At 40.7% G+C, this 22,930-nt stretch overlaps 1 protein-coding gene across 1 annotated transcript in view; it reads left to right on the plus strand.

Moving 5' to 3' along the window:
* CUNH19orf60 (chromosome unknown C19orf60 homolog) overlaps positions 1-22,930 on the plus strand; it is a 28,862-nt gene that overhangs the window by 2,667 nt on the left and 3,265 nt on the right. Inside the window, exons 2-4 of the mRNA XM_018557492.1 lie at positions 9,561-9,643; positions 21,085-21,289; positions 21,386-21,474. Coding sequence (XP_018412994.1) covers positions 9,561-9,643; positions 21,085-21,289; positions 21,386-21,474 — 377 coding nt within the window. The remainder of the gene's footprint in view (positions 1-9,560; positions 9,644-21,084; positions 21,290-21,385; positions 21,475-22,930) is intronic.

Consider the following 22,930-nt stretch of genomic DNA (forward strand, 5'->3'; position numbering starts at 1 on the left):
CCCCCCCCCCCCCAAAAAAAAGCCAAACATTGCAGTGGGACTACTTCTGCACTGCAAGAGATAACTGCTTCATTTTGTCTAGGGATATGGTAAGGAGGACTTTTACGTACCTGGTCCCCTCTCTCCTCTCCGCTTTGGCTTGTGGACTGTTCCTTGGCTATGGCCCTGCATTAGACGTGATGATATCAGTGGGCCTCCGACCACCAGTGCTGACGGCTGAGAGGCTGTGGTTGCTGCTCTTGGAGCCAGCAAAATAAGGGATCAGGTAAGTAGATCCCCCTAGACAAAAACAAGCAGCTAGCCCTCGCCGTGTGGGGGTAGCCCCACTGCATGGGTACTTTTTTTATAGCTAGACTTAAAAGTGACACTTGACTAAAAGATTTAAATCTTAAAAATGCATTCAAGTACCCTAACTATTAACATAAATGTATATTATTTGTGTATCACTCAGCTGTAGATACTCAAATCATCGCTGAATTTGTGCTGACACTGTCCTTTCTTCTGGAGGGTGGCTACTTTGGTTTCGCATGGTCCCTGTGTGTGTGTTGTGCTCCAAGTTCACTCCCTGGATGGACTACAATACAAATGAGTAAACTAAACATGAGATTGTAGTCCATCACAGGAGCAAGCTTGGAGCTGTGGCTACTTTACAACACGCATAGGGACCATAGCGAACAAAAGTAACCACCCTCCAGAAGGATGAAGGGTGATCCTCAAATCCTCTCTGAATTCAGTGTGTGTGTGTGTGTGTGTGTGTGTGTGTGCGTGCGTGTGTGCGTGTGTGTGTGTGTTGTAAAGTAGCCATCACTCCGGAAAGGAAGGACAGTGTCAGCATTAATTCAAAGATGATTTGAGGCTTTACAGCCGAGTGATACACAAATGAGATGCATTAATGTTCATAGTTAGAGTACTTGAATGCATTTTCAAGATTTAACTCCTGCGTTTAGTGTCACTTTAAGTCTCATTGATGTTGTCTACAAGGGTGAAATGAGGGTTATAATTCTGCTCCACAAAAAGTTTCTCTGTTAGATATAACCAGGACCTGAAGGTATGTTTACTTATCAGGTCCTACCCCCAGTGCGTCGCCTCGACCTATAGATCTCTGGACCATGCCTAATAATGTGCACTAACCATACCTAGATGTAATCTGATTAAACAACCTAACCAAAAATTCTACAACTTAGAGAGACATTTAAATTTTTTCTTTTCTTTTTATATTTGATTTCTATTTGACACACTTTTTAAGTTTTCAATCATGTTTTTGCGTTTTTCTATGGGAATCCTATACACCAAGGAGTACCAATTAGTAGTATCCATTTTTATTTAGGATTTGGGACACATATATACAAGTGTTAGGGCTGAGATCATATATACCTATGCACATGCTCTATACACTAACTAGTAGCAAATTAATGTCTTTAAATGTACGAACAATTGTTCACTCACATACCTATTTAAAATCACTATCTATACAACACTGATACATACGACTAGAATAAAATAGTGCACGAGATCACACAACACATTTTTCCTATAAGAGGACGTATTCCAAAGACCATGGTGAAGGATGGCCAATAGGGGCCATGCCACAGACAAAAAGAAAGATTAAGAAAGGCATATTATAATCTGCACATTGTCATGCACTACTTTTAAGTTAGGAAGCAATATCAGTATTTATAGCTGATTTTTGCTATATATATTCCTCTCAGGTCACTGCTCCGAGTGGGCTTTCATATGGCTCTTTGAATCCGCCCAGGATATCCCTCCATTTGTGGCCCCGGCGTCCTGGGAGAGATGTTGGACGGTATGTGATGGATTGGCCGAAGTGAGCCGCCCACTCCGGTCTTGTCCTCATCACCTCTACCCACCTCCAGGCACCCCTTATAGGTGAGTGCCAGACGCCCGCTCAGAGATAGACAGGGGGGTTATCCGCATATGGGATCAATCACAGTGATATGTGTCACCACCTACTATACATGATATTCTATATAAACAACTTTTATTCCCTTGATAGATTAGTCTGATCCCCTGATGAAGCCTAAGGGCGAAACGCGTAGGGAACTAATCATGTTGGAAATAAATTTTTGAAATACACCTTGAAGAACACACCAATGAACTGATTACGTCAAACGAATCATGGCTGTTGGGCTTTAGAAATGTTATCAATGAATGTATGTATTTTGGGCTAGTCAATGATGAGGGATGAACTATGTGGGTCTAGATTTGAATATTGCATCCATGTATGTATTTAATAGTGCTATTTATGAGTTTTATCAGCTACTTCGACCAAGCAAATGTTTTTATTGAAATTAATTTATGTACAACATAATAAATTTGATATAATTTTACGCATGGTCTACCATATCTCTCCATAAACCCTTTTCCTCCATGTTTTTCTTCTTAAAACAATAGTGAGTCGCCTCCACATTGGCTCCTTGTATTCATCTTTCCCCCTCATAGTATATATGCAATAAAAAGGGGGGGTTTGTAGAGAGGGTTTGTGGAGAGATATATACCGAACCATGCTTAAAAGTATAATAGATTTATTTGGCATACAAAATATTGGTAAAATTCATAAATATCATTGTTACATGCATAGATGGTTACTGACAATCCCAGTTTGAACAGCATAATTCATCCAATAGTACATAAATTGATAAAATTCTGATACATATCAGCCATGATTCCTTCCAAATGATCCATTCATTATAAAATTTCTCCAAGGTGTGTCTATCAATGTGTATCTCAAGATAATCGTCTCAGAACGATTCATTCCTACGCGTTTCGCATTCAAGCTTCTTCAGGGGATTCGATTCATCTATATCAAGTACCTGGAGGTGGGTCGACATGGAGTAGGGCTGGCACGAGGTGGGTGGCTGGAGGTAGCCCTGCCATCACGTACCGTCCATTCTCTCTATCCGGACCCCGGGGTCTTACAGGGAGGAATACCCTAGGCAGTGGGAGAGAGCCACAAAATGATCCCATTCGGAACGGCGACCTGGTTTGAAGCCAAGATATATGAGAAATAGATGTGTGTGCTGTCCTCAGTTCGCAGCTCCGAATGGTGCGCTCTCCAGGATGGTGCTCCCAGCAGGATTGCAGGACTAATCTTTCAAATACCAGTGGGGCATATGGTGCTACTGTCCTACTGGCTTTCCTGGCAAACTTCTGGTAATCATACATTGGAATACCTGTTTAGCTAGCTTCTAATAGGTGTCTTATGACCGCCATGCATCTATTTTTTACCTGTTTATCTAGGAAATCACATGACAAATTAACATTACAGCTGCTTTGACACCAACTTTATCAGCACCAATATATATGAATATGCTTTACAATTTGTTATATAACTAAATTTGATAGTGTTTTTGTTTTTTGCAAGGAATATATACTTGCCTATATAATATGTATACATTATATACTTGACACACTTTGCAGATTTTTTTGTCCCAGCCAATATTTTTACATGGAAAATAAAGAATAACATATGGCATGTGCTGACGTTGTGACATTCTGTCAATTTCTTGCTTTCCCCCACTTACTCTGCCTTCTGATCACCTCCCGCCCCCCTTTCTCTCTGTTGTTCAGTGATACCACCTATCACAATGGATGAATAGGTGTCGGAGGCAGGAGTGGCTGGGTCCCAACTTTTAGTTCTTAGCTGCCTGTATTGCCAGATGTTCTTTTTGTAAATGATTTATTACCTGAAAACAACTTCCACCTATTTCATTTTGCATCATATGCTCCATTGGATTTATCAGTTTCACTGTATTTAATACATGGGCATTAAATACAGGATTATGCCACTATTGGATGGTTACAAGGTATGTTTTAGTAGTGGATATGGCCATATAGGTATGTAGAGTTCTGAAAAGGATTATATCTGTAGCACACCAGTAGGTGGTGATGCAGGTTTTTCTTTAGACGTTTGCTTTAGCTTGGACATCAATCCCTATTGTGTGATTCATCTTCTCCAAATGATGTGATCTTAAATCTAAATGAGGGCTGGTTATACCGTACATAAAGTCATCTAGAGAAAATAGCAGCTCCATGCACACCAGTAAACACAACACAGACAGTGATGATTCACTGGCACAGTAGAACATATAACTGTTCCAAATTATAATGCACGCTTTCTCTCTTTTTTTTTTTTTTGGTTGTTTAGTTATTTTAGAAAAAACATGTTTTTTTTTTTACCAGTACAAGTGTCATGAATTCCATTCAGATAGTTGGAACAGAACCAACCAGCGAAATGTCACGCAAAGACAAAATATTACATTTATGTATGATCATGTGAACTTGACTAGCTTTTTTTTTTCCCTTTTAGCTATGTAGACATTCCATTCAAGGGGTATTCGCACTTTGTCCCATTATCTGTGGTAAAATAGATATCCCATGAGGCATTGCAAGATTTCTGAGAGCCACAGGTCCCTGAGGCAGATGAATGTTGAGATTTGTAGATTCACCAGAACTGGAGAGCCAAAGTTTAGCTACACCTGTTCTACACCATAGTAGGACCACCTTAAAACCAAATGGGGTCCTAAGGGATGATAAAAGTTCTTGGCCCCATTGCATTCACCTCCAATGCCCTTGACTGACCACATAATTTGACAATACTTTTCATTCGTAAACACAATAATTTCATATCTTATAAAATATATTCTCAGAAATCTACTAAGTATGGATTCCTAAAAACGTTTCCTCTTTTCTTATGAATACAAAAGATGAGTGTTCAACCTACTAATTTAGAAGCTGCAATTGTAGCACAGAGCATATATTTAGTACCATGTTCAACTCACTTGGGCGGTAGAATAGGCTTTAAGTGCAGGTTCTTTATGGTGCAGTGGTTTGTATAGCTCCATGTTTTTACTATAGAACAGTGGGTCAGGAGCTCTTTGGTACTGTAGTCCATATCATGATAAGGTTATGTATAACCAAAAAAAAATCACTCTCACCATATTTTCTGGTCAATGACATGGCACATAGTGACAGGAAGCTTTCCCTGGCTTCCCCATGTCTCTGGAAGATCACACTTTGAATGATACAAAGCGCCTTCATGTACAATGCAGGACTGCTGGTTCTGTATTGTATGAGATAAAGTCAGAGTGAAACCGCCAGGCAGAGCACCGAAGAGTAGTTCCAATTTTTCTTTGCAGTGACTCCTGTTCAGTGACATCTTTCCAATACTTCTTACTACTTTGCTCTACATGCTGACTCCCTTTTCTAGCTCCTCTGTTTAGGATGCAGGATCAGAGTAAACATATATTGCGTACTTTTTTTTCATATGTTTTTATTTAAGATTTTACAGGTCAACAGGGAAACAAGTAATCAAATTGTAAGGTACAAGTTCAACATAATTTGCTACTATAGGCATTTCCGTCAAGACCATGTATTGAAGGGGGTTCAGCTTTTTTACAATAATAAATATACAAAATATTCATCATACAGCAATACAGGATATTTTCTTGGCTAAAATGTTCTGGTGTCCCTCAGGCGTGATAACATGCTGTCAGGATTGAAATCGGTGTTTTGGAAGTCAAATCAACTGTTTTGGAAGTTTTGGAGCCTGATAGGAAGGAGAGTAGAGTAAAAACCAAATACATAGTTAGGATGGTGAAAACGAGCAATAGGAGAGTTGAAAGTAAAGTGGGGCAATAGATGGAGAGGAAGAAAAAGAATGTGCAGGAAAGCAAAGAGTATATTGCTAGGGGGTTGTTCTTGATGTGAGAATATTTTGTCAGTGATGCAAGGGCCAACAAAAGGATCAGTCAATGAAGGAAAGATTGGAGTTAAGTAGAATTTAGTGTTTTACTTGTTTCTATTGCTTAACAAACTATAGATATCCACATAGGAAGATCAGCTATTTCCCTGGCTTTGCCACAGATCACAAGGTAGCGTATTACTTCTGGGTCTGGCCTTGCTTGACTAGCTCAACCCAACACGTTTTATCACTGAACGACCTCCATAAGGATCGGTCTAGTCATACCATCTTTTCCCTTTTAAAGTTTTCGTGCAGAAAAAAAGCAAATTGTCTGCCAGTATTTTCTGATAACATGCTGCATTCATCTTGCCATCATTTTTCACAAGATTCCCCGTGCCTTTTTACAGCTCACACCCCCCAAAACATCAGATAGCTAGCACCAGGCTTCACACAGGGGATGACCTTCTTGTTGCTATAGGCCTTGTTGACCCCTCTCCAAACATATCGCTTATCATTGTGACTGGGGATGCACCGATACCGGTATTCTGATACCGAGTAGCGATAATTTTTTTCCGGTATTCACCGATACTAATTACCGAGTAACAGAAGTCCCATTCGGGAAGCCAGGTGGCGTGTAATGACTCGCCACTTGGCTTCCTGATTAGCCTGGGAAGCTGGGCAGCGTGTAAAGACTCGCCACCTGGCTTCCGGATTAACAAGAAAGTCCCCTCTTACCTTGGTATCTCCAGCCTGTAACCCCCGGGGCCTCTCCAGCCAGAACGCGACCTTCCTCCGGTCCCCAGCCGGAGCCGTCTGGCCGGCCAATCAGGAAGCCAGGCGCCGTGTAATGACTCAAAGCTCTGCTTTCTGATTGGCCGGGAGGCCGGCTCCATGCTCCCTCATCATGAGATGACGAGGGAGCATGAACCCTGCTTCCCGGGCAATCAGAATGCCGGGTGCTGCGTCATTACACGTTGCCCGGCTTCCTGATTGGCCGGGAAGTTGGCTCCATGCTCTCTCATCACAAGTGACGAAAGAGCATGTACCCACTTTCCGGCCAATCAGGAAACCGGGCAGCGTGTAATGACGCGCTGCCCGGCTTCCTGATACAGGAAGTACTCTTGCTAGTCATCGGAGCATTTTGGGCGAGTACGAGTACTGGCCCAAATACTCGGTATCGGCACCGATATCGATACCAGTATCGGTATTGGTGCATCCCTAGTTGTGACCCTAAAGCTTTTGGTCTCATCACTTCAAATTACAGTGTGCCATAAGCTGTAAGGCGTGTCATAGTGTTGTCAGGCATATTGTAACCGGGCTTTTTTGGCATTGGTGCAGTGAAAGCTTCTTTCTGGCAAATCGATAATACAGCTCATTTTTGTTCAAGTATCGTCGTATTGTGCTCCTTGAAACCACCACACCGTCTTTTTCCACGGCAGCCTGTATTTCTCCTGAGGTTACCTGTGGGGGTTTTTCTGTGTATTGCTGAACAATTCTTCTGGCAGCTGTGCTGCAATCTTTCTTGGTCTACCTGATCTTGGCTTGGTATCAAGAGATCCCCGAATTCTCCACTTCCTAATAAGTGATTGAACAGTACTTACTGGCATTTTCAAGGCTTTGGATATCTTTGTATATCCTTTCCCATCTTTAAAAAGTTCCATTACCTTGTTAAGCAGGTCTTTTGACAGTTCTTTTCTTATCCCTATGGCCAAGTATCTAGCCTGCTCAGTACATCCACATGAGAGCTAACAAACTCATTGACTATTTTTTAGAAATATACCAATACTGGAATCTGTATCGATGCCGAGTACTGGTCCAAATGCTCCGATATTTACCCCGATACTTGAACTTCCGGTCAGAGAGAGATTCCCTCTGAGTGGCAGTGCCGCAAGGAAGCATGGAGCTGGCTTTCCTGCAAATTAGGAAGCCGGGCAGCAGGTCATGACCGTGCCTCCTGGCTTCCTGATTGGCTAGGAAGCCAGTTTCACTTGTTGCTAGCAACCTGGCTTCCTGACCAGTCATGTGAAGCCTGTGTTCTTTCGATAGAACACTGGTTTCCCAGGCAATCAGGAAGCTGGGCCAACGGTACCCCGGGATGCCGGTATCAGTATTGGCGAGTACCGAAAAAAAAATATCGGCACTCATACTCAATGCTGAAAAACCAATATCGGTGCATCGCTACTATTTATAGGCCGACACTAATTGCAGTTTAAAAAGCCACAGATGTGGGAAATTAACCTTTTAATTGCCATTTTAACTTGTGTGTGTCTGTAACAAGGCCGAACATTCCATGTAAACTTTTGATCAGGGCCGTTTGGGGGATTTCTGTTGATCATTATGATTTTAAAAAGGAGTCAAACGGCTAAGTGATCACTATCCTTAAATTAAAAGACATTTTTGGTAGGGTTGCACAGATACCAAGTACAGTACTCGGTACAAGTATGAGTACCGATACTTTTGAGCTCCAAGACTAGACTAGAGAAAAATTTAAAAATTAGGAGGCAGCTGTCATTTGTAAGGCGCACACGGAGCTCCCGGGATTTGTACATCTCTGTTTTAATGTACGATTTTGTTTTTATAAATATAAATAAAGAGATGCACAGATACCAGTTTTGCGAGTACGAGTACTGGTACTTGCCGAGTACTTACAAGTACGAGTACTGATACATTTTTGTTTATTATCATGTGACAATTTTTCTAAAACAATACAGACTAATGATTTCAGGACAGTGGTGGAGTGCCAGAGCCAGGTCCCAGCTGCAACCGCTGCAACCCTGGTAGTTCTCATGAAAATGCCAAGTATCTGCACTGGTACTCGAAAAGTATCTGTGCATCCCTAATTTTTGGCATGATCAGTCATATTTTCAATAGCAATGCCAAAATGTCATGATTTCTGCCAGGGTATGCAAAGTTTTGAGCACAAGTGTATATATGAACTGGTACTATGGGTTCATGTGCACAACATCCCCAAAATGAATACCAAGCAACAATTGTTCTCACAAAATAATGGGACTTTTCAGGTGCTACCTCACAGGATCTAAAGCAGACTTCTTCTATTACAATAAAATCTGTCATGTTATTGTGTTCTGTATAAACATATATTAAAAACATAGTGATAGCAGTTGGGATATTTCATTTCTTAACAGCATGTATATCCACATGTATCACCCTTTTGACCCCTTATATATTTTATACATTAAAGTTTTATAGCGATGTTGTGCAATTTACAGCTGGGGTAGGGTGACTCTCCAGCGCATTTTGCAGTTACTATACCACTTCTTCAGGGCAAGATGGACAATACCAGCTTATTGAACATCCCTGTAATACCCATGCATGGTTTCCCAACCTGGCTACTACCCCAGGGGGAACTAAGAGGAGGAGTTGGGGGGACCAGAACATTACACAATGGCAGTAGTGAATTTGATTTATAGTCTATTATCTGGGATATTCCATATGAGCTAACCAATATAGTGTTCCAAGCATAGGTCTCAATTTCCTGCCACATGACATTTTCAAGCATCTATATTTCTCAGTACTCTTTCCCCTCCTCTTGGCACTGCTCCTGTGGCTTCCCGTCAGCCACACAACTAAAGGAGAGGGGAGAACCAGAGGGAGCTTAATCCCCCACTCTACTCCAGAGACTGCTCTTTTTGGTGTGTGGGTGATGGGACGCCATAGGAGCAGTGCCGGCAGGAGGTGAAGGAGTTTGCAAAGCACTTTGCAAAATATGGGAAGACCGTGCAGGTACTATACAATACAAAAAGATTAAAAGGACCCTGCTTGGGAAAGCTTACACTCAAGAAAACAGTATGCAAATAACCTTATTATTTCACTTATTCTTTGTTACTTTTTCTTCTAGACAGACAATGATTTTAAGCTCCTTGTGAAAAGGTTTTATGAATTACAAGCTGAACGTGTGGAGACGTATCATCTTTTTGATGAGTGAGTATATATATAATTTTAAGCGCATTGATTTAGTGCCTAAAGCTGACAGAAATCCGCTTGTCCAATAATTGCCAAGGGACTGCTGTGACATTTTATTGTATGTTTGCAATATGTATTTATCTACTATGCTCATCAGCTCCATCTAGTGGCCTTAATGCAGTATTACATCAGACCTTAATAGAAAATATACTAAGACATTTTTTTTTGGACATTATTCACACAGAATAAACGTTTAAAGAGATTTGCAGGGCCAAAACGGATTGTTTATAAATAGACCCCATAGTATGTAGACAGGCTCACGGGACTCAACGCAGGAGCATTGTTTTTCAAGGGTTAGCGGGGCAGTGATAGGCAAAGTTCTGTTTTTCAGCAGACAGGGCTGCAAACACTGGTTAAGATTTCAGTGCAGCAGAGGCACTGTGTTGAAGGAGCACACTGAATTTCTCACAGATTAACAGACATTTTTCATTATTTCTAGACCATAAAAGCATGTATTTGACAGATGTAGTATGTACAGATTTATTTTTTATTTTATTTCCCCCAACACTCTTTAAGAGCTATTAGCATAGCCCGATCTAATTATAATTTGTACAGGAATTTCAACCCATCTAACTAGGGATGCACAGATAGCGTTACCTGTATCGGTGCTGATACTGGGCATTTTCACCAGTACTTGTACTCGTACTCACGGCAGCCTGCTGAGAACCTTATTTACGGTGCCGGTCCAGCCACACATCTCTCCCTCCTCCTTCCTACCGCCCGCACAGCAATAGGAAGACCCTGCACAGCTCTGGTGAGATCTGCACATGTTCGCACAGGCATTGGGGACTCGGCACAGCTCTGGTGAGATCGCACCCACCTGCACAGCCCTGGTGAGCAACACAGAGTATGTAGCTTTGTATTAATTTGCATTGCTGCATAATGTATTGTGGGGATTTGTAGTCCTCTATAGCTGGTGGTAATTCTGCATTGCTGTATAATGTATTGCTGGGATTTGTAGTCTCTCTACAGCTTGGAGTCAGAGCTACCAGGGGCACAGCATTTGCAGCTGGGACTGGGCCCTGGCACTCCACCACTGTCCTAAAATCATTAGTCTGTACTGTTTTAGATAAACTGCCACATGACCCTAAAAAAAAGAAAAGTATCGGTAATTGGTATCAGTGAGTTCTTGAGGAAAAGTATCAGTACTCAGTCTGGAAAAAAAACAATCCGTGCATACCATTGAAAAGGGTATTAAAAACACAAAGTAGGAAAATGGAACAGAAATGGTGGAAACTGCTAAAAGTTAAGTAGAAAACTCCATGGAATGAAATGAAATGAAGAGAAAATAAAGAAAAGGAGGAGGAATGAAAAGGGAAGGGGAGACAAAAAGTATGGCATACCACGACATCCACTGACCTCGGTGAGTATAGTGTCCATATACAACCCTGCCACGAATGGGCCGTGAAGCCACCACATTAAAAGGGGAATTTACTTAAAGTGACACAACACTCCTTACAGTAATCTCCACATAGGGCATTCCCCTAATCTGCTTTTATTTATACAGTAAACTCTGTTATCTGGTATTCAACTAACTCGAACTCTCATCTAACCCAAAAAAAAATCCTGTGTGCTCACTGTTTTGCTGATCTGCGGCATGTATTATGCTGGAAATGATTGTGCGTCTATTTGTCTTAAGTGTGTTTATTTGTCTTAATTTGCTTTTGGTTACTGCATTTTAATATTAATATGAAGTAAATACAGAGTTTGTTATGGTGTGGTATAGTATGGGGTATGGCATTAGTTAGACGTATTTTTAATAGTAACTCTCAAGCAACCATAAACTACATTTATCCAGAATCTACCAATCCCCATTGATGCCTGATAACGGGGAGTTTACTGTATTTGCAAAATAGAATCTGACCGTTTTTTTCCTGTTTTTAAAAGTATTCAGCACGCTCCCACGCACCTCCTCTTCCCTTCCACTTTCTGTCTCTATTTCTGAGAAGTGCACGCTAATTTTGTACACGCGCACTGCTGACTCTGGCTAGATCCCCCATAATGCAGCATACACCGTCTCTCTAACATGCTGGTTCCTCCCCCTTCCCTCCTACTCAACATAGCTGCTGAGTGCACCACTCTCCTCGATTCCTACCAGCTATGAACACATTACAAAAACGTATCCACGTGCCTTCCAAAGCTCACAGTGTGCAGAGTCTAGAAGATGGGAGGGACTGAGAGGAAGGATCTGCAGAGGAGACATGAGGGCACTTCATGCGTCCTGCCGTGTTGTAGTTCTCATTGAGAGTGAGCACAGAGGGTGGCTACTTTTCAGCACCCATAGGGACCATGAAGAAGAAAAGTAGACCACCATCAAGCAGAAAGTTGTGAAACAGGAAAAAAAATGTTTTTTGAAGCAGTTAAAAGGTGAATATTGAAAAATGAAGGTAATTCCATAGTTATTGCTTATATAATAGAGCTGAATTTTAGTATTTAACGTCTGAGTTTAGTGTTGCTTTTATAAATTGTCTTTAATAGAGCCAAGAGGTCTATTGCTGTCTATATTGCTCTGTCCTGTCCAGGGAAATCGCTTTAGCCTCTTCTATCTTAATTATGGATTTATTCATTTAATGAATGGAAAGGGAATTTTTATATGCACCTGTGGATTCTGGTGAATCATGTAAAAGATAGCGACAGGCAAGCCAGCCTTTTAATTATGATCTCCATTAAAGCACTGTGACATGTTTCAGGAATTAATTGGAGATAGATTAATCTGCCTTTAGTAAAAAGGGCCACTGTGAGAAGAATGGAACACCCATTCCAGTATGGTAAAGTGCTGTATTTCGTTTGATTGCTGATTGGATACTTGCACATTGCTAATGCTTTATTAAAAAGTATACTGGTGTTTCAGTTACAGGAGAATATTGTTTGGCTAAACCACCAACTTTCTTTTTGCATATGTAACAGATTAAGGAGATCCTTTCACAATGGCCACTGCATTCAGTTTGAATTATTTTAGACTGTAAAATTACATATCTGTATCTCATACTTCGAAAAGGTACATATGTGTCTATCCCTGATGCTTAGAGCGATGTCAAATTTAGGAGAAACTTTATGCAGTTGCTTAATTACAACCATGAAAGCAAACATGAGAAGAAGATAAAAAGCAGCATTTTGTGATTTTTGGTTCCCCCCTATATCTGTTTAATGTCCACAGTGTTTGTGCCAACTTTCATTTTCCTGTTGTTATCTTTAAAGAAATGTCACCTATTGAAATTTGGTCATGCAGAGATCATTAGCATTGCACTTTTCCTGACATGAGTGCGTCTGGAATAATGTATACAATTTGATTATAACTTGGATACATTTACATACGTCCTTCTTTGAAATCAAATACATGTTGTTTAATTTTTTTCAGTGTTCACCTCATCTGGTGTTCATCAACAATCTAACATAATGCTTTTCTTCTTGTTATGCCTATTTAAACTTCTTTTTTTCCACTTTTGTAAAGAATAACAGAACTAAAGAACTCCTGATTTTAATTTCAGTTGCTTACTGGAAGCTTGTTCTTTCCAGTATACCTATAGCACAAGAGCACACACTCCCCCCCCATATGGTGCTGAGCAGGGACCCTGATGTAGAAGAGATTTGGGTTTATGCCTTCTCAAATATAAATCTTTCCCGATCCCCTAAGGATATTTGATATTCCCTGGATCAACAATCACTGGTGTTATTACTTACAAATTTTAATAGCTATTTATATACTTTGCATTTAGAAACACAACCAGCTTTTTTTAAAACTATGTTGGCTAGAGCTAGTTCCCGAGAGCCTATTCCATTTTTTCACAGCTATTACTGTGAAGAAGACTTTCCTTATGCTGAAATAAACCTTAATTCCTCTGGCTGCAAAGAGTACCACCTTGTCCTTTGCATATAGTAAAGTTTACTATATGGGCCATTTTTGTATTTATACATGGTGGTCATATCCCCTCTGAAATGCCTCTTCTCCAGAGAGAATACATTGAGTTGAGCTATTCTTTCCTTATAGCTGAGCTCTTGCATGCCACTTAATAATGTACTGGCCCTTCTCTGTACTATTTCTAGTTCTGCAACATCCTATTTGTGAACTGGTGCCCAAAACTGAACTGCATATTTCAGATAAGGTCTTAATAATGTTTTGTATAGTGGCAGGATTATGTCTCTCTGGATCAATTTAATGTAAGAAAGTATTTTTCTTGATTCATAAGATGCATTTTGGCATTGCATGATATTAGTAAGTCTATGGTCTACCAGAACACCAAGATCCTTCTTGATAATTGACTCCTCTTGGTGTGTATGATATATACATGTTAGACCCCAAGTTATCAACATAAACCTCATTTGCCACATAGATGCCCAATCAAACAATGCATTCAGGTCTCTTTATAAGTTAGAGACAGGTTGTAGGGACTTTATTTCACTGCATAGCTTAGTGTGATCTGCAAACACATGAATAGTACTTCCCAAACTCTATATCAATTATAAATAGATAAAATAGTAATAGTCCTGAAACTGAAGTTTGGAGTACACCATTAAAAACTGGTAGGGGACATTTTTAAAAGTAGGTCTGGTTATAATACAGCATGGATTTAATACAGGGTATGTTCACTCTCTTATAAAGTATAGGACCCCCACCTCCTAACCTAAACTCTTCCCCCACCCAAGCTCCTTACCTGAGTAGGACAGTCTTTTAAGTTCCTTTAAGAAGAACACTATAACATAATATTTTTTATATTAAATCCTTTACCCTGATGATCAATGTTCTTATGACAGCGTGTCTTTTGTACAGATGTCGCATAAGAAATCCTCTAACCTCACTGCATCACAGAGACCAGTTAGCATTTATGTGGATATGACCATGGATAAAGAACAGCTTAATTGTCTCTACACTGACTACAGTTGAGAACAACCCACTTCTTTCCTCAGAAGTATTCCTCCAATTTAATGAGACCATCTGTACCCACATAATACTAAATCCTTTACTGGGAGTCTTCCAATGCCACCTCCTTGACCACTACAGACAGATACACATCAGCTCCCCTAAAGAACAGAAAAAAAAAACCTCAAACAGAGGAAAGCTTTGCACACTCGACTTATCTGACTGGGAGTGCTTCAAGATGGACACTCTTTCACTACAATACTTTCACTATCAAGCTTTTTTTTTGCTTGTTCCAATTAACCAAGGTCACACGCATGGAACACTAGAAGTGTTCCATGCGTATGACCTTGGTGAAATCGAACAAGCAAAAAAAAAACTTGATAGTGAAAGTATTGTTAAGCTAGATCAGGGGTGCCCACAATTTTTGTGTTAGGATCTACTTTTCAAATGACGAGCTACATGAGATCTACCAACAAAAAAAAAAACTCCCTCGCTCTTTCTCTCCTGGCTGTCTCTCCTCGCTCTCTCTCCTTGCTGTCTCTCCTTGCTCATCCTCCTGGCTGTCTCTCCTCTCTCTCCTGGCTGTCTTTCCTCGTTTTTTCTCCTGGCTGGATCTCTTGGCTGTCTCTCCTTGCTCTCTCTTTCCTGGCTGTCTCTCCTTGCTCTCTCTTTCCTGGCTGTCCCTCTCCGCTCTCTCTCCTGGCTCACCTTGCTGTATTTTGCAACAGGCTGTGTAAACTAATATTCTTTGATGTAATACATAGCACTTCAAACACCAGTACCCACCAGAAAGGTGTCCGGGAGCTTGGCTCAGCAGACTCAGGCTAATAGGTAATCATGTGTGCATAGCTAAATAAATATACCAAAATGGAATAAAGGTGCCACCATTCACACCCTTCATGATCTACCATCATCAGCTTTGAGAGCTACTGTTAGATCACGATCTATCTAATGGGCACCCCTGAGCTAGATTATTATAAAATATGCACATCAAAACCAACTTATAAAATCATAACTAAAAATATGACATTTAAAAACCAAATTTTCCTGCAGTAATAATTGTGAAACAGCACACAAATGTAGAAGCTTGAATATGGTGTTCAGCATCTATACTCTATTACCTGTTCTTTACCCCGGTATGTATACACATATCTGCAAACTGACATCTGTGATTCAGTGAGGTCCGAGGATCTGGTGAGTTTTCTTATATGTACAAAAGACACGCTGTCATAATAACACTGAATATCAAAGTGAAGGATTAAATATAAAAGTAATTTAGTTAGTGTTCCTCTTTCTGAAGCCTGTCATTTCAGCATTGCATATTTGCGAAAATGAGGAATGTATATTGCCTTTTTTTTTTTATAGCAGCTGTTCTGTTAGATTAGGTAGCATGGGCCATGAGAAATTACATAATGACACATTACCCAGCTCAATCTGTAGAATCTGTAAATGGCATTTTAGTCCTGTTGGCAGTTGTAAATAAATTATATTTACCAGTGGTAAATTGCATTTTCCATGTATAATGAAATTCTGCCATCATGGGCATTGCTATGGGCATGTGCTCCTGTTTGTGAGCTTAGAGCCTTGGTTCTGTCAACACCCAGCCTCCTTGACTAAGAGTGCCTGCATCGTTTTTGCACCATCACTTGGTAGAACCAGAGCCTTGCTTCTCTATGTAACTAGCGACATCCCAATGTTTCCACTGAAAACCAAGGTAAAGGGCCACTTAACCACTAACCAACACTGTAACGGGACCTGTTATCACCAGTGCAAAGTGGCTTTGTACAAATGAAAATGTTAATGACAAAAATAATGGGACCCTTAATCTAATATATTGTTACGTGACCTTTAGCGGCAATAACTGCAAACAAGTGATTTCTGTAGCTCTTAATGAGACTTCTGCAGCTACCCACAGGTAGTGTGGCCTACTCTTCTTGTGCAAACTGCTCCAGCTCTTTCAGTTCTTTCCATAGATGTTTAGTAGGATTCAGATAAGGGCTCATAGATGTCTACTGCAGAATAGTCCAATGTTTGTTCTATCCTGTTGGAGGACCCATGGCCTGCGACTTTCTTGATAGACTTAAGATTTCATTGCACAGATTGACGACACCTTGTGCCAGATGCAGCAAAACAGCCCCAAAACATAACTGAGCCTCCTCCATGTTTCACAGTAGGTACAGTGTTCTTTTCTTTGAAAATGCTTCCTTTTTTATCTGTGAGCATAGAGCAGATGAGACAAAACTGGAGTTTTTGGCAAGTCACATCTATCCAAGGGACCTTTTAACCTCCCTGGCGGTATGATTATTCAGGATTTTAGGTACCAAAAGCGGTACATTGTTTTTCAAGCAAATATGTTGTTTTACATTGTAGGCCTGTAGTTCTTAGTAAATCCTAGGAATAACTCACCTAAATCTGTCCAAACAAGAGTCCAGTAGACAATATGTGACAATATGCATTTCCAGCCAGCAAATTCCAGTTTGGCTTTTTCATGTTTTTCATTCAACTGTGGCATCCTTCTGGGCCTTCCTACTTTGAGCCCATTGTCACTCAAAAAGGGACAGATGGTGCAATCGGACACTGTTGTACCTTGACCTTGGAGTTCAGCTTTTATCGCTTTGGAAGTTTTCCTTGGTTCTTTGTCTACCATTTGCACTTTCTGTTCAATCCTGGCTCAGTTTTCCTCTTGTGGCCACATTCAGAGAGGTTGGCTACACTCCCATGGACTTTAAACTTCTCAATAATATTTGAAACTGTAGACACGGGAACATCGAGCTGCTTGGAGATGGTTGGAGGGCCTTTCCCTTTGACATGCTATAATTTTGTCTCTGTGCTCCTCAGACAACTTTCTTCTTTACTTTCTCCGGTACATGTCCAGTGTTGTGTGCACAATTATACCAAACATCAGAGTGACTCTTTTTCTCCATTTAAACAAACTGACTGACTTATTGCTAGATTGAAGAAATATGTGATACTAATTACGGAAAATGGTTAGTTTGAAATATCACTATGATCCAGTTATTTATAGTGTTTTCTAGGAGTTCCAACATGTGTCTAGAATTCTGACATTTTGTGACACTCATTTAAAACATGTTTGTTGCAGAACTGTGACTCAAAAGCAATTAAGTCAGACAAAGCCATGCAACTAGCCTCTTCAGGGGTCCAGCAACTGCAGAATGCCTACCTTACACATGACAGAGTCACTTTCATTTTTAAAGCTAAGTTGGGGACTCTAGTGTAGAGATCTCCGCTCTAGAGTCTGATAGGTTCATCCAAAGGTGTAACTAGAAACTTCAGGGCAAGAAACTATGAAGGACCCCCCCCGCCGCCATTGGAAGGAGCTGCGGAGAGTTGGCCTGCTGCATGCTGGGAGCTGAGACGGTTAATAGGGCCCTCTTCCTCCTGTCCATATCAGAGGGGGGGTCATACACAGACTGTAGTCTGTTCTAGGTGGAGACGTTGGGGGATGCTCACTGGATAAAACACGGACGGTATGGAGGGGGACGTAGACATTAGTAAGTGATGTAGCGGCAATGAGGATAACATAGTATCAACTAACCTGGTACCTGCAGGTCTCCATCCTCCGGTTTTTCTGTCCATGTTCTCTGCGACTGGGCCCAACTGGCAGAACGCCAGGGCCCGGTCGCAATTGCAACCGCTGCGACTCTGCAAGTTCCGCCTGTGGGTTCATTAGTATTTGCATATAACTGAAACATCAGTTTTTGGTTAACAGACCATTAAAACTTGATGCTGAATTTGCTTTCAGTGTGATGCAATTTTTATGTAGCACGGCTGTTTTGCTTCTGCAGCAAATATAAATTATTATATTTCATGAGTTTTAAAACTGAGTCTTTTCACCTTTGAACTCTGAGAGGCGAATGTAGAAACCCTGCCAGATATGTAACTTATGTATCCAGATATGTAACTTATGTTATCTATCTCAGCTGTATCTAATACAATATGCAATCCAGATTTTCCATCTTTTAGCTGTAAAACCTGAAAATTATTATTTCACACATCTATCCAAAAGCATCTGCAACTTTGTCCTTTTATTTAAACAGCTCTTTATGAACGTATACTAGATTTGAAAGGTTAATCTTTCTAGGTCAATCTGCAAGTTAGTTTTTCAAAGACAAAAAACAGTGTCTGTTCCAATTTTAACACTTCTGTCTCATATCATTGGCTTATTTAAATACATTTTTATAAATCTGGAACGTCTATTTGAAAAAATAATGAAATAAAAAAAGTATATAATAAAAAGTTAAACTTTCCCAGATGACAGGATATTGCAGATTGTTGATATAAAGACATCTGCTAGCTCTGTGTCCTTTATCTATAAGAAATATACAACTTTTTCTGCAATGTGTTAATCATATTTGTGTTACTGAGGATTAACAAACACACTCATAAAGTCAATATAGAAGTTGTGTGTTTTATTGGCTATAATACTTTGAGAATATTAACCTCAAGGATTGGTTTCAAATAAAATAAAGAATCTGGGGTAAAGTGAATTTGTTGCAAAAAGAACCCCTTTTTTTTTACAGTGTTGTCAGTGTCTTCAGTGTTTATTCATTGTTCTGATTTGAGTTTTCACATTAGGTGGAAGGAAAGGCACTTCTGCACATTTTAGCTGCACTGTTTTGATTGATGTAAGTTGAGGGGAAATATTTTTTTAAGATACTTTTAAAAGCAAGGTTGTTTTAAATAGTCTTCTCAATCTGTATATAATTTCTTGGATAGTTTGCCATTGAATATGTAGATAGGAGTAGATGTATTTGTCCATTACATATGCAAATGGTGCTTTTGCTTGGTAGTGCTGCACAGCGTTTATTCCTTGCCGATCCTTTTATTTTGGCTACAAAACAAACAGTGGCATCTCGCTAATGCTGGCCATGATTCTCTATTTGCCATCTGCCCACTTGTAAACAGCTTGAAGACACGATCTTTAAATGTTGTGCGCAAACTATGCTACTTAGAGGTGCGAAGGTACTCAATAATAGCTAGAAAGGCAGCCATGAATGCCCAATGACTACTCTGTCTGTGAAATAAACAAAAAGCATAGATGTTGCTAAGTATTTAGTTATATTCAGTAAAAGTCCCCACTAAAACTTGTCTGATTATGAGATCCACAGTTGATGTTAAACAGTGGTGTTTACAGTATTTGATTTTTGTGCGCTTGCCTTAACCACCTCCCGTCCATGGCCATTCCTGAACGGCCGGACGGGAGTCTTGTAGGAGCGGGAGGGCGTCTTAAGATGTCCTGCCTGCCCCTCCCCCCGCACCCCCCTCCCACATACACACGCAAACATGCGTCAGGTGCACCAACGTGCGAAAACGACGATTCCAACTATTGCCGCACATGTTACATATCGCCGCGAACGTCAGAGTGCGAGCAATAATTTTAGGGCCATTAATTACTGATGACATTAAACTGATAAAAGTGGTAAAAGCTTTTAAAGCGTTGCCAATGGCCAATTTTGAGTGTGGTAGTTTTCTGCAATTTCGCGGGCGCGCGCTATTTTGAAGCTTGACATGTTTGGTGTCTATTTACCCGATGTGACCCCATCTTTTATATTTTACCAAAAAATTGGGGTGATAATAAATGTTTCATAACATTTCATAGGGAAACCAAAATTTAGGGTACTTTTTTTGTTATATAGTAAAGAAATTAAAACCCCAGTGGTGATTAAATACCACCAAAAGAAAGCTCTATCTGTCCCCAAAAAATGGTATAAAATTCGTTTCAGTACAGCGTTGCATGACGGAATAAACGTCAGTCAAAGTACCTCAGCGCTAAATACTGAAAAATGGCCTGGCCAGGAAGGGGGTGTAAACACCATGGTCTTCAAGCAGTTAAATAGATCAGTTTTTCTATCTAGAACCAGTGCAGTCAGAGGGACAGGACAAGGTCTGGTTTTTTTTGTGTTTTGCTATGGACCCACTCAATAAGTCAGAGTGCAGGATTTCACCAGCACACCAGTTTTAGGAAAATGAGGGGCATTTGGTGCCAAATTACTTGGGAAAGTGAATTTACCCCTTAATGAACACTGTGCATGTTAGAGAGCGCTGCTGCCTGGCTACCACAATATGGCACCAGTGTTAATTTTGATGGCAAATTTTAATTTAGTCTTAGTTTGAGTCTTTTTGCTAAAATGCCATTTTAGTTTTAGGTATTTTAGTCATCTGAATAGTTTGTTTAGTCGACTAAATCTCCAGTAGCAGAAGCCCAATCTCCTGTGCAGCCCGGCTTGTAACATCTGAAACGGGAAGCACTGTGAGTACAGCGCTCCTGTCTCTCTAATCACACAGAGCAGAGTGGAGAACCGCTCACCACTGTGTCATAAACTTTAGTTCCTTCACTCTCTTACCCAATGGGGTCCTTTATCAGAGGATAGGATGTACCATGTTACCCTAATTTAAAAGCATGTAGTTAAACTGTATTTAAAATAATATATTCCTACACATATTTCTGCTACTTTCCAATGCTTATAAACTGTGCTTTTTATTGGAGCTTGGTTGTGTCTTTATACTCTTTTTATTTCAGGGGGCATCAGGCATACATGAAATCTGGCCCACACTATGACTTTATCCAATATCGGATGCTGGTGCATGAGATCACACAGGCTTTCAATGGCATCAGCAAAGAGATTATCCAGATGAAGGATCGGTTTCGGGAGGTATATGATAGGTCTGATCTCTCAGAACATCTAGACAAAATTCAAGAGCTGGAGAAGGAAAAATTATCATTGGTAAAGTATATATCTTATGTAAATTACAGTCAAATATGCTGACTTGCTAATCCTGTATAGTAAGCTGTACTCACAAGTCTGATCTCATTTTATCAGACAGCTAGACTGCAGTTAGCCAAACAGAATGTCCAAGACCACCCCAGTCAGGAGTCCTACAAAGAGGAGGTGCAGCAACTAAAACATAAGTAAGTAACCGTAATTGCTAAACGTTTTCAGACTTGTATGTGGTTCAAGGCATACGCTTTTCTAATGCTTAATAGACATACTTATGTATGAAAGGGTCAGGAAAAATCTTTTTCTCCCCCGCCATACTGCTTTAGGGAGTTACCTTAAATGATGCCTCTTGATCCGATCAAGATCTTCCTTACACTTACACAATATATATACTCTACTTGATATAATCTCTACTTGTCTCTCTGTTAGGAATTTCAAGTAAACAGTTGTTCAATATATACTCTGTAAGGTGTAATTGGGCAAACGGTGGACTCGCCAACCATCAGCCGTCATTGACAGGCCTTCTGGCTAAGATCAAGTGTAGTAGCTGTTCTTATCAGTGTTCAGAAGGGAAGTTGTGTCGCTGTTCTGGCCTTATGGTAGGATTAGTTGACTGCAGAATACCCTGCCAGAGAAGATGGGAGTCCCAAAGGGTTCTGGCCGGTATTAAGGAAACTGAATTGGGTCTCAACTCGCATGAGAGTGGGGATCAGGAGTACTTACTTTGGTCCTGGATCTGGAGGGTACCAGTGCCTGCCTGGTTGTGGGCTGGGAAGACGGGGAGTCTGCTGTGTCAAGCGCCCCCCGGGAGTAGCGTCCCGTTGGTGCTCAAGTAACACCATGGGTTTGGGACCTCACCGTGTGAAAGGCACTCAGGCCATGCACAACTTGGTTTTTCTGCACTACGCCTCTTGGGCTAGGCCTTTTGACTAAGATGGGTAATTTTTATAGCAGGCTGCAAAGCCATTGTCTTGCAGATTGGCACTTATTTAATTTTCTCACTTGCACTTTCTCTGCACTTTCACTTTTTTATGTGTGTATTTTTCACTTCATTAGGAGGGTATGGGTCTTCGGGCCTGCCGCAAGTCTAGGAGGAGGCCATCAGGTTCCGTCCTCCCCTGAACTGAGGGTCTTCATTCGGGAGAGCCCCCAACCTATTGTTAGGCGGTCGGTTTCAGCTAACCTAGAAGTATGGGTCTGCCTGACTTCGGCTAGGTGGACGAGTGCTCTGCCCCTGTCAGGAGCCTTGCGCCCGGGAGGGTGGTGTCAGGGAAAGGACCCTATCTCTTTGGGAGATGGACCATTTGACACACTGCACCGTAGTGCACTTTTTTTGTTGACTATGGTGTTTAGTTTTTGCGCACCCACCCCAGGCCAAAAAAAAATCAGCTGTCTTTGACAGTCATGGTCAAAAGCCAAGCTCCTAGGATCCTGCACCCTTTAGGACATCTAGGGAATTATGTTGTTCTGTAGACAAATAGGCCCATGCTAAAGGTGAGTCTTTTTTATAGCAAAGCATTACTGTAATAGGTATCTGTTTCTTACAGTGATCAATAGATAGCAGTGCTCTGCTTCTTCAGAGTAGCATGAAAGGCTGGATCAGATCCTGGCTAGCCTGCTCCATCTATCTCAATCAGAATGGAAATG

Source organism: Nanorana parkeri, unplaced genomic scaffold, assembly GCF_000935625.1.
Source record: "Nanorana parkeri isolate BGI_ZX_2015 unplaced genomic scaffold, ASM93562v1 scaffold286, whole genome shotgun sequence".
Lineage (NCBI taxonomy): Eukaryota > Metazoa > Chordata > Amphibia > Anura > Dicroglossidae > Nanorana > Nanorana parkeri.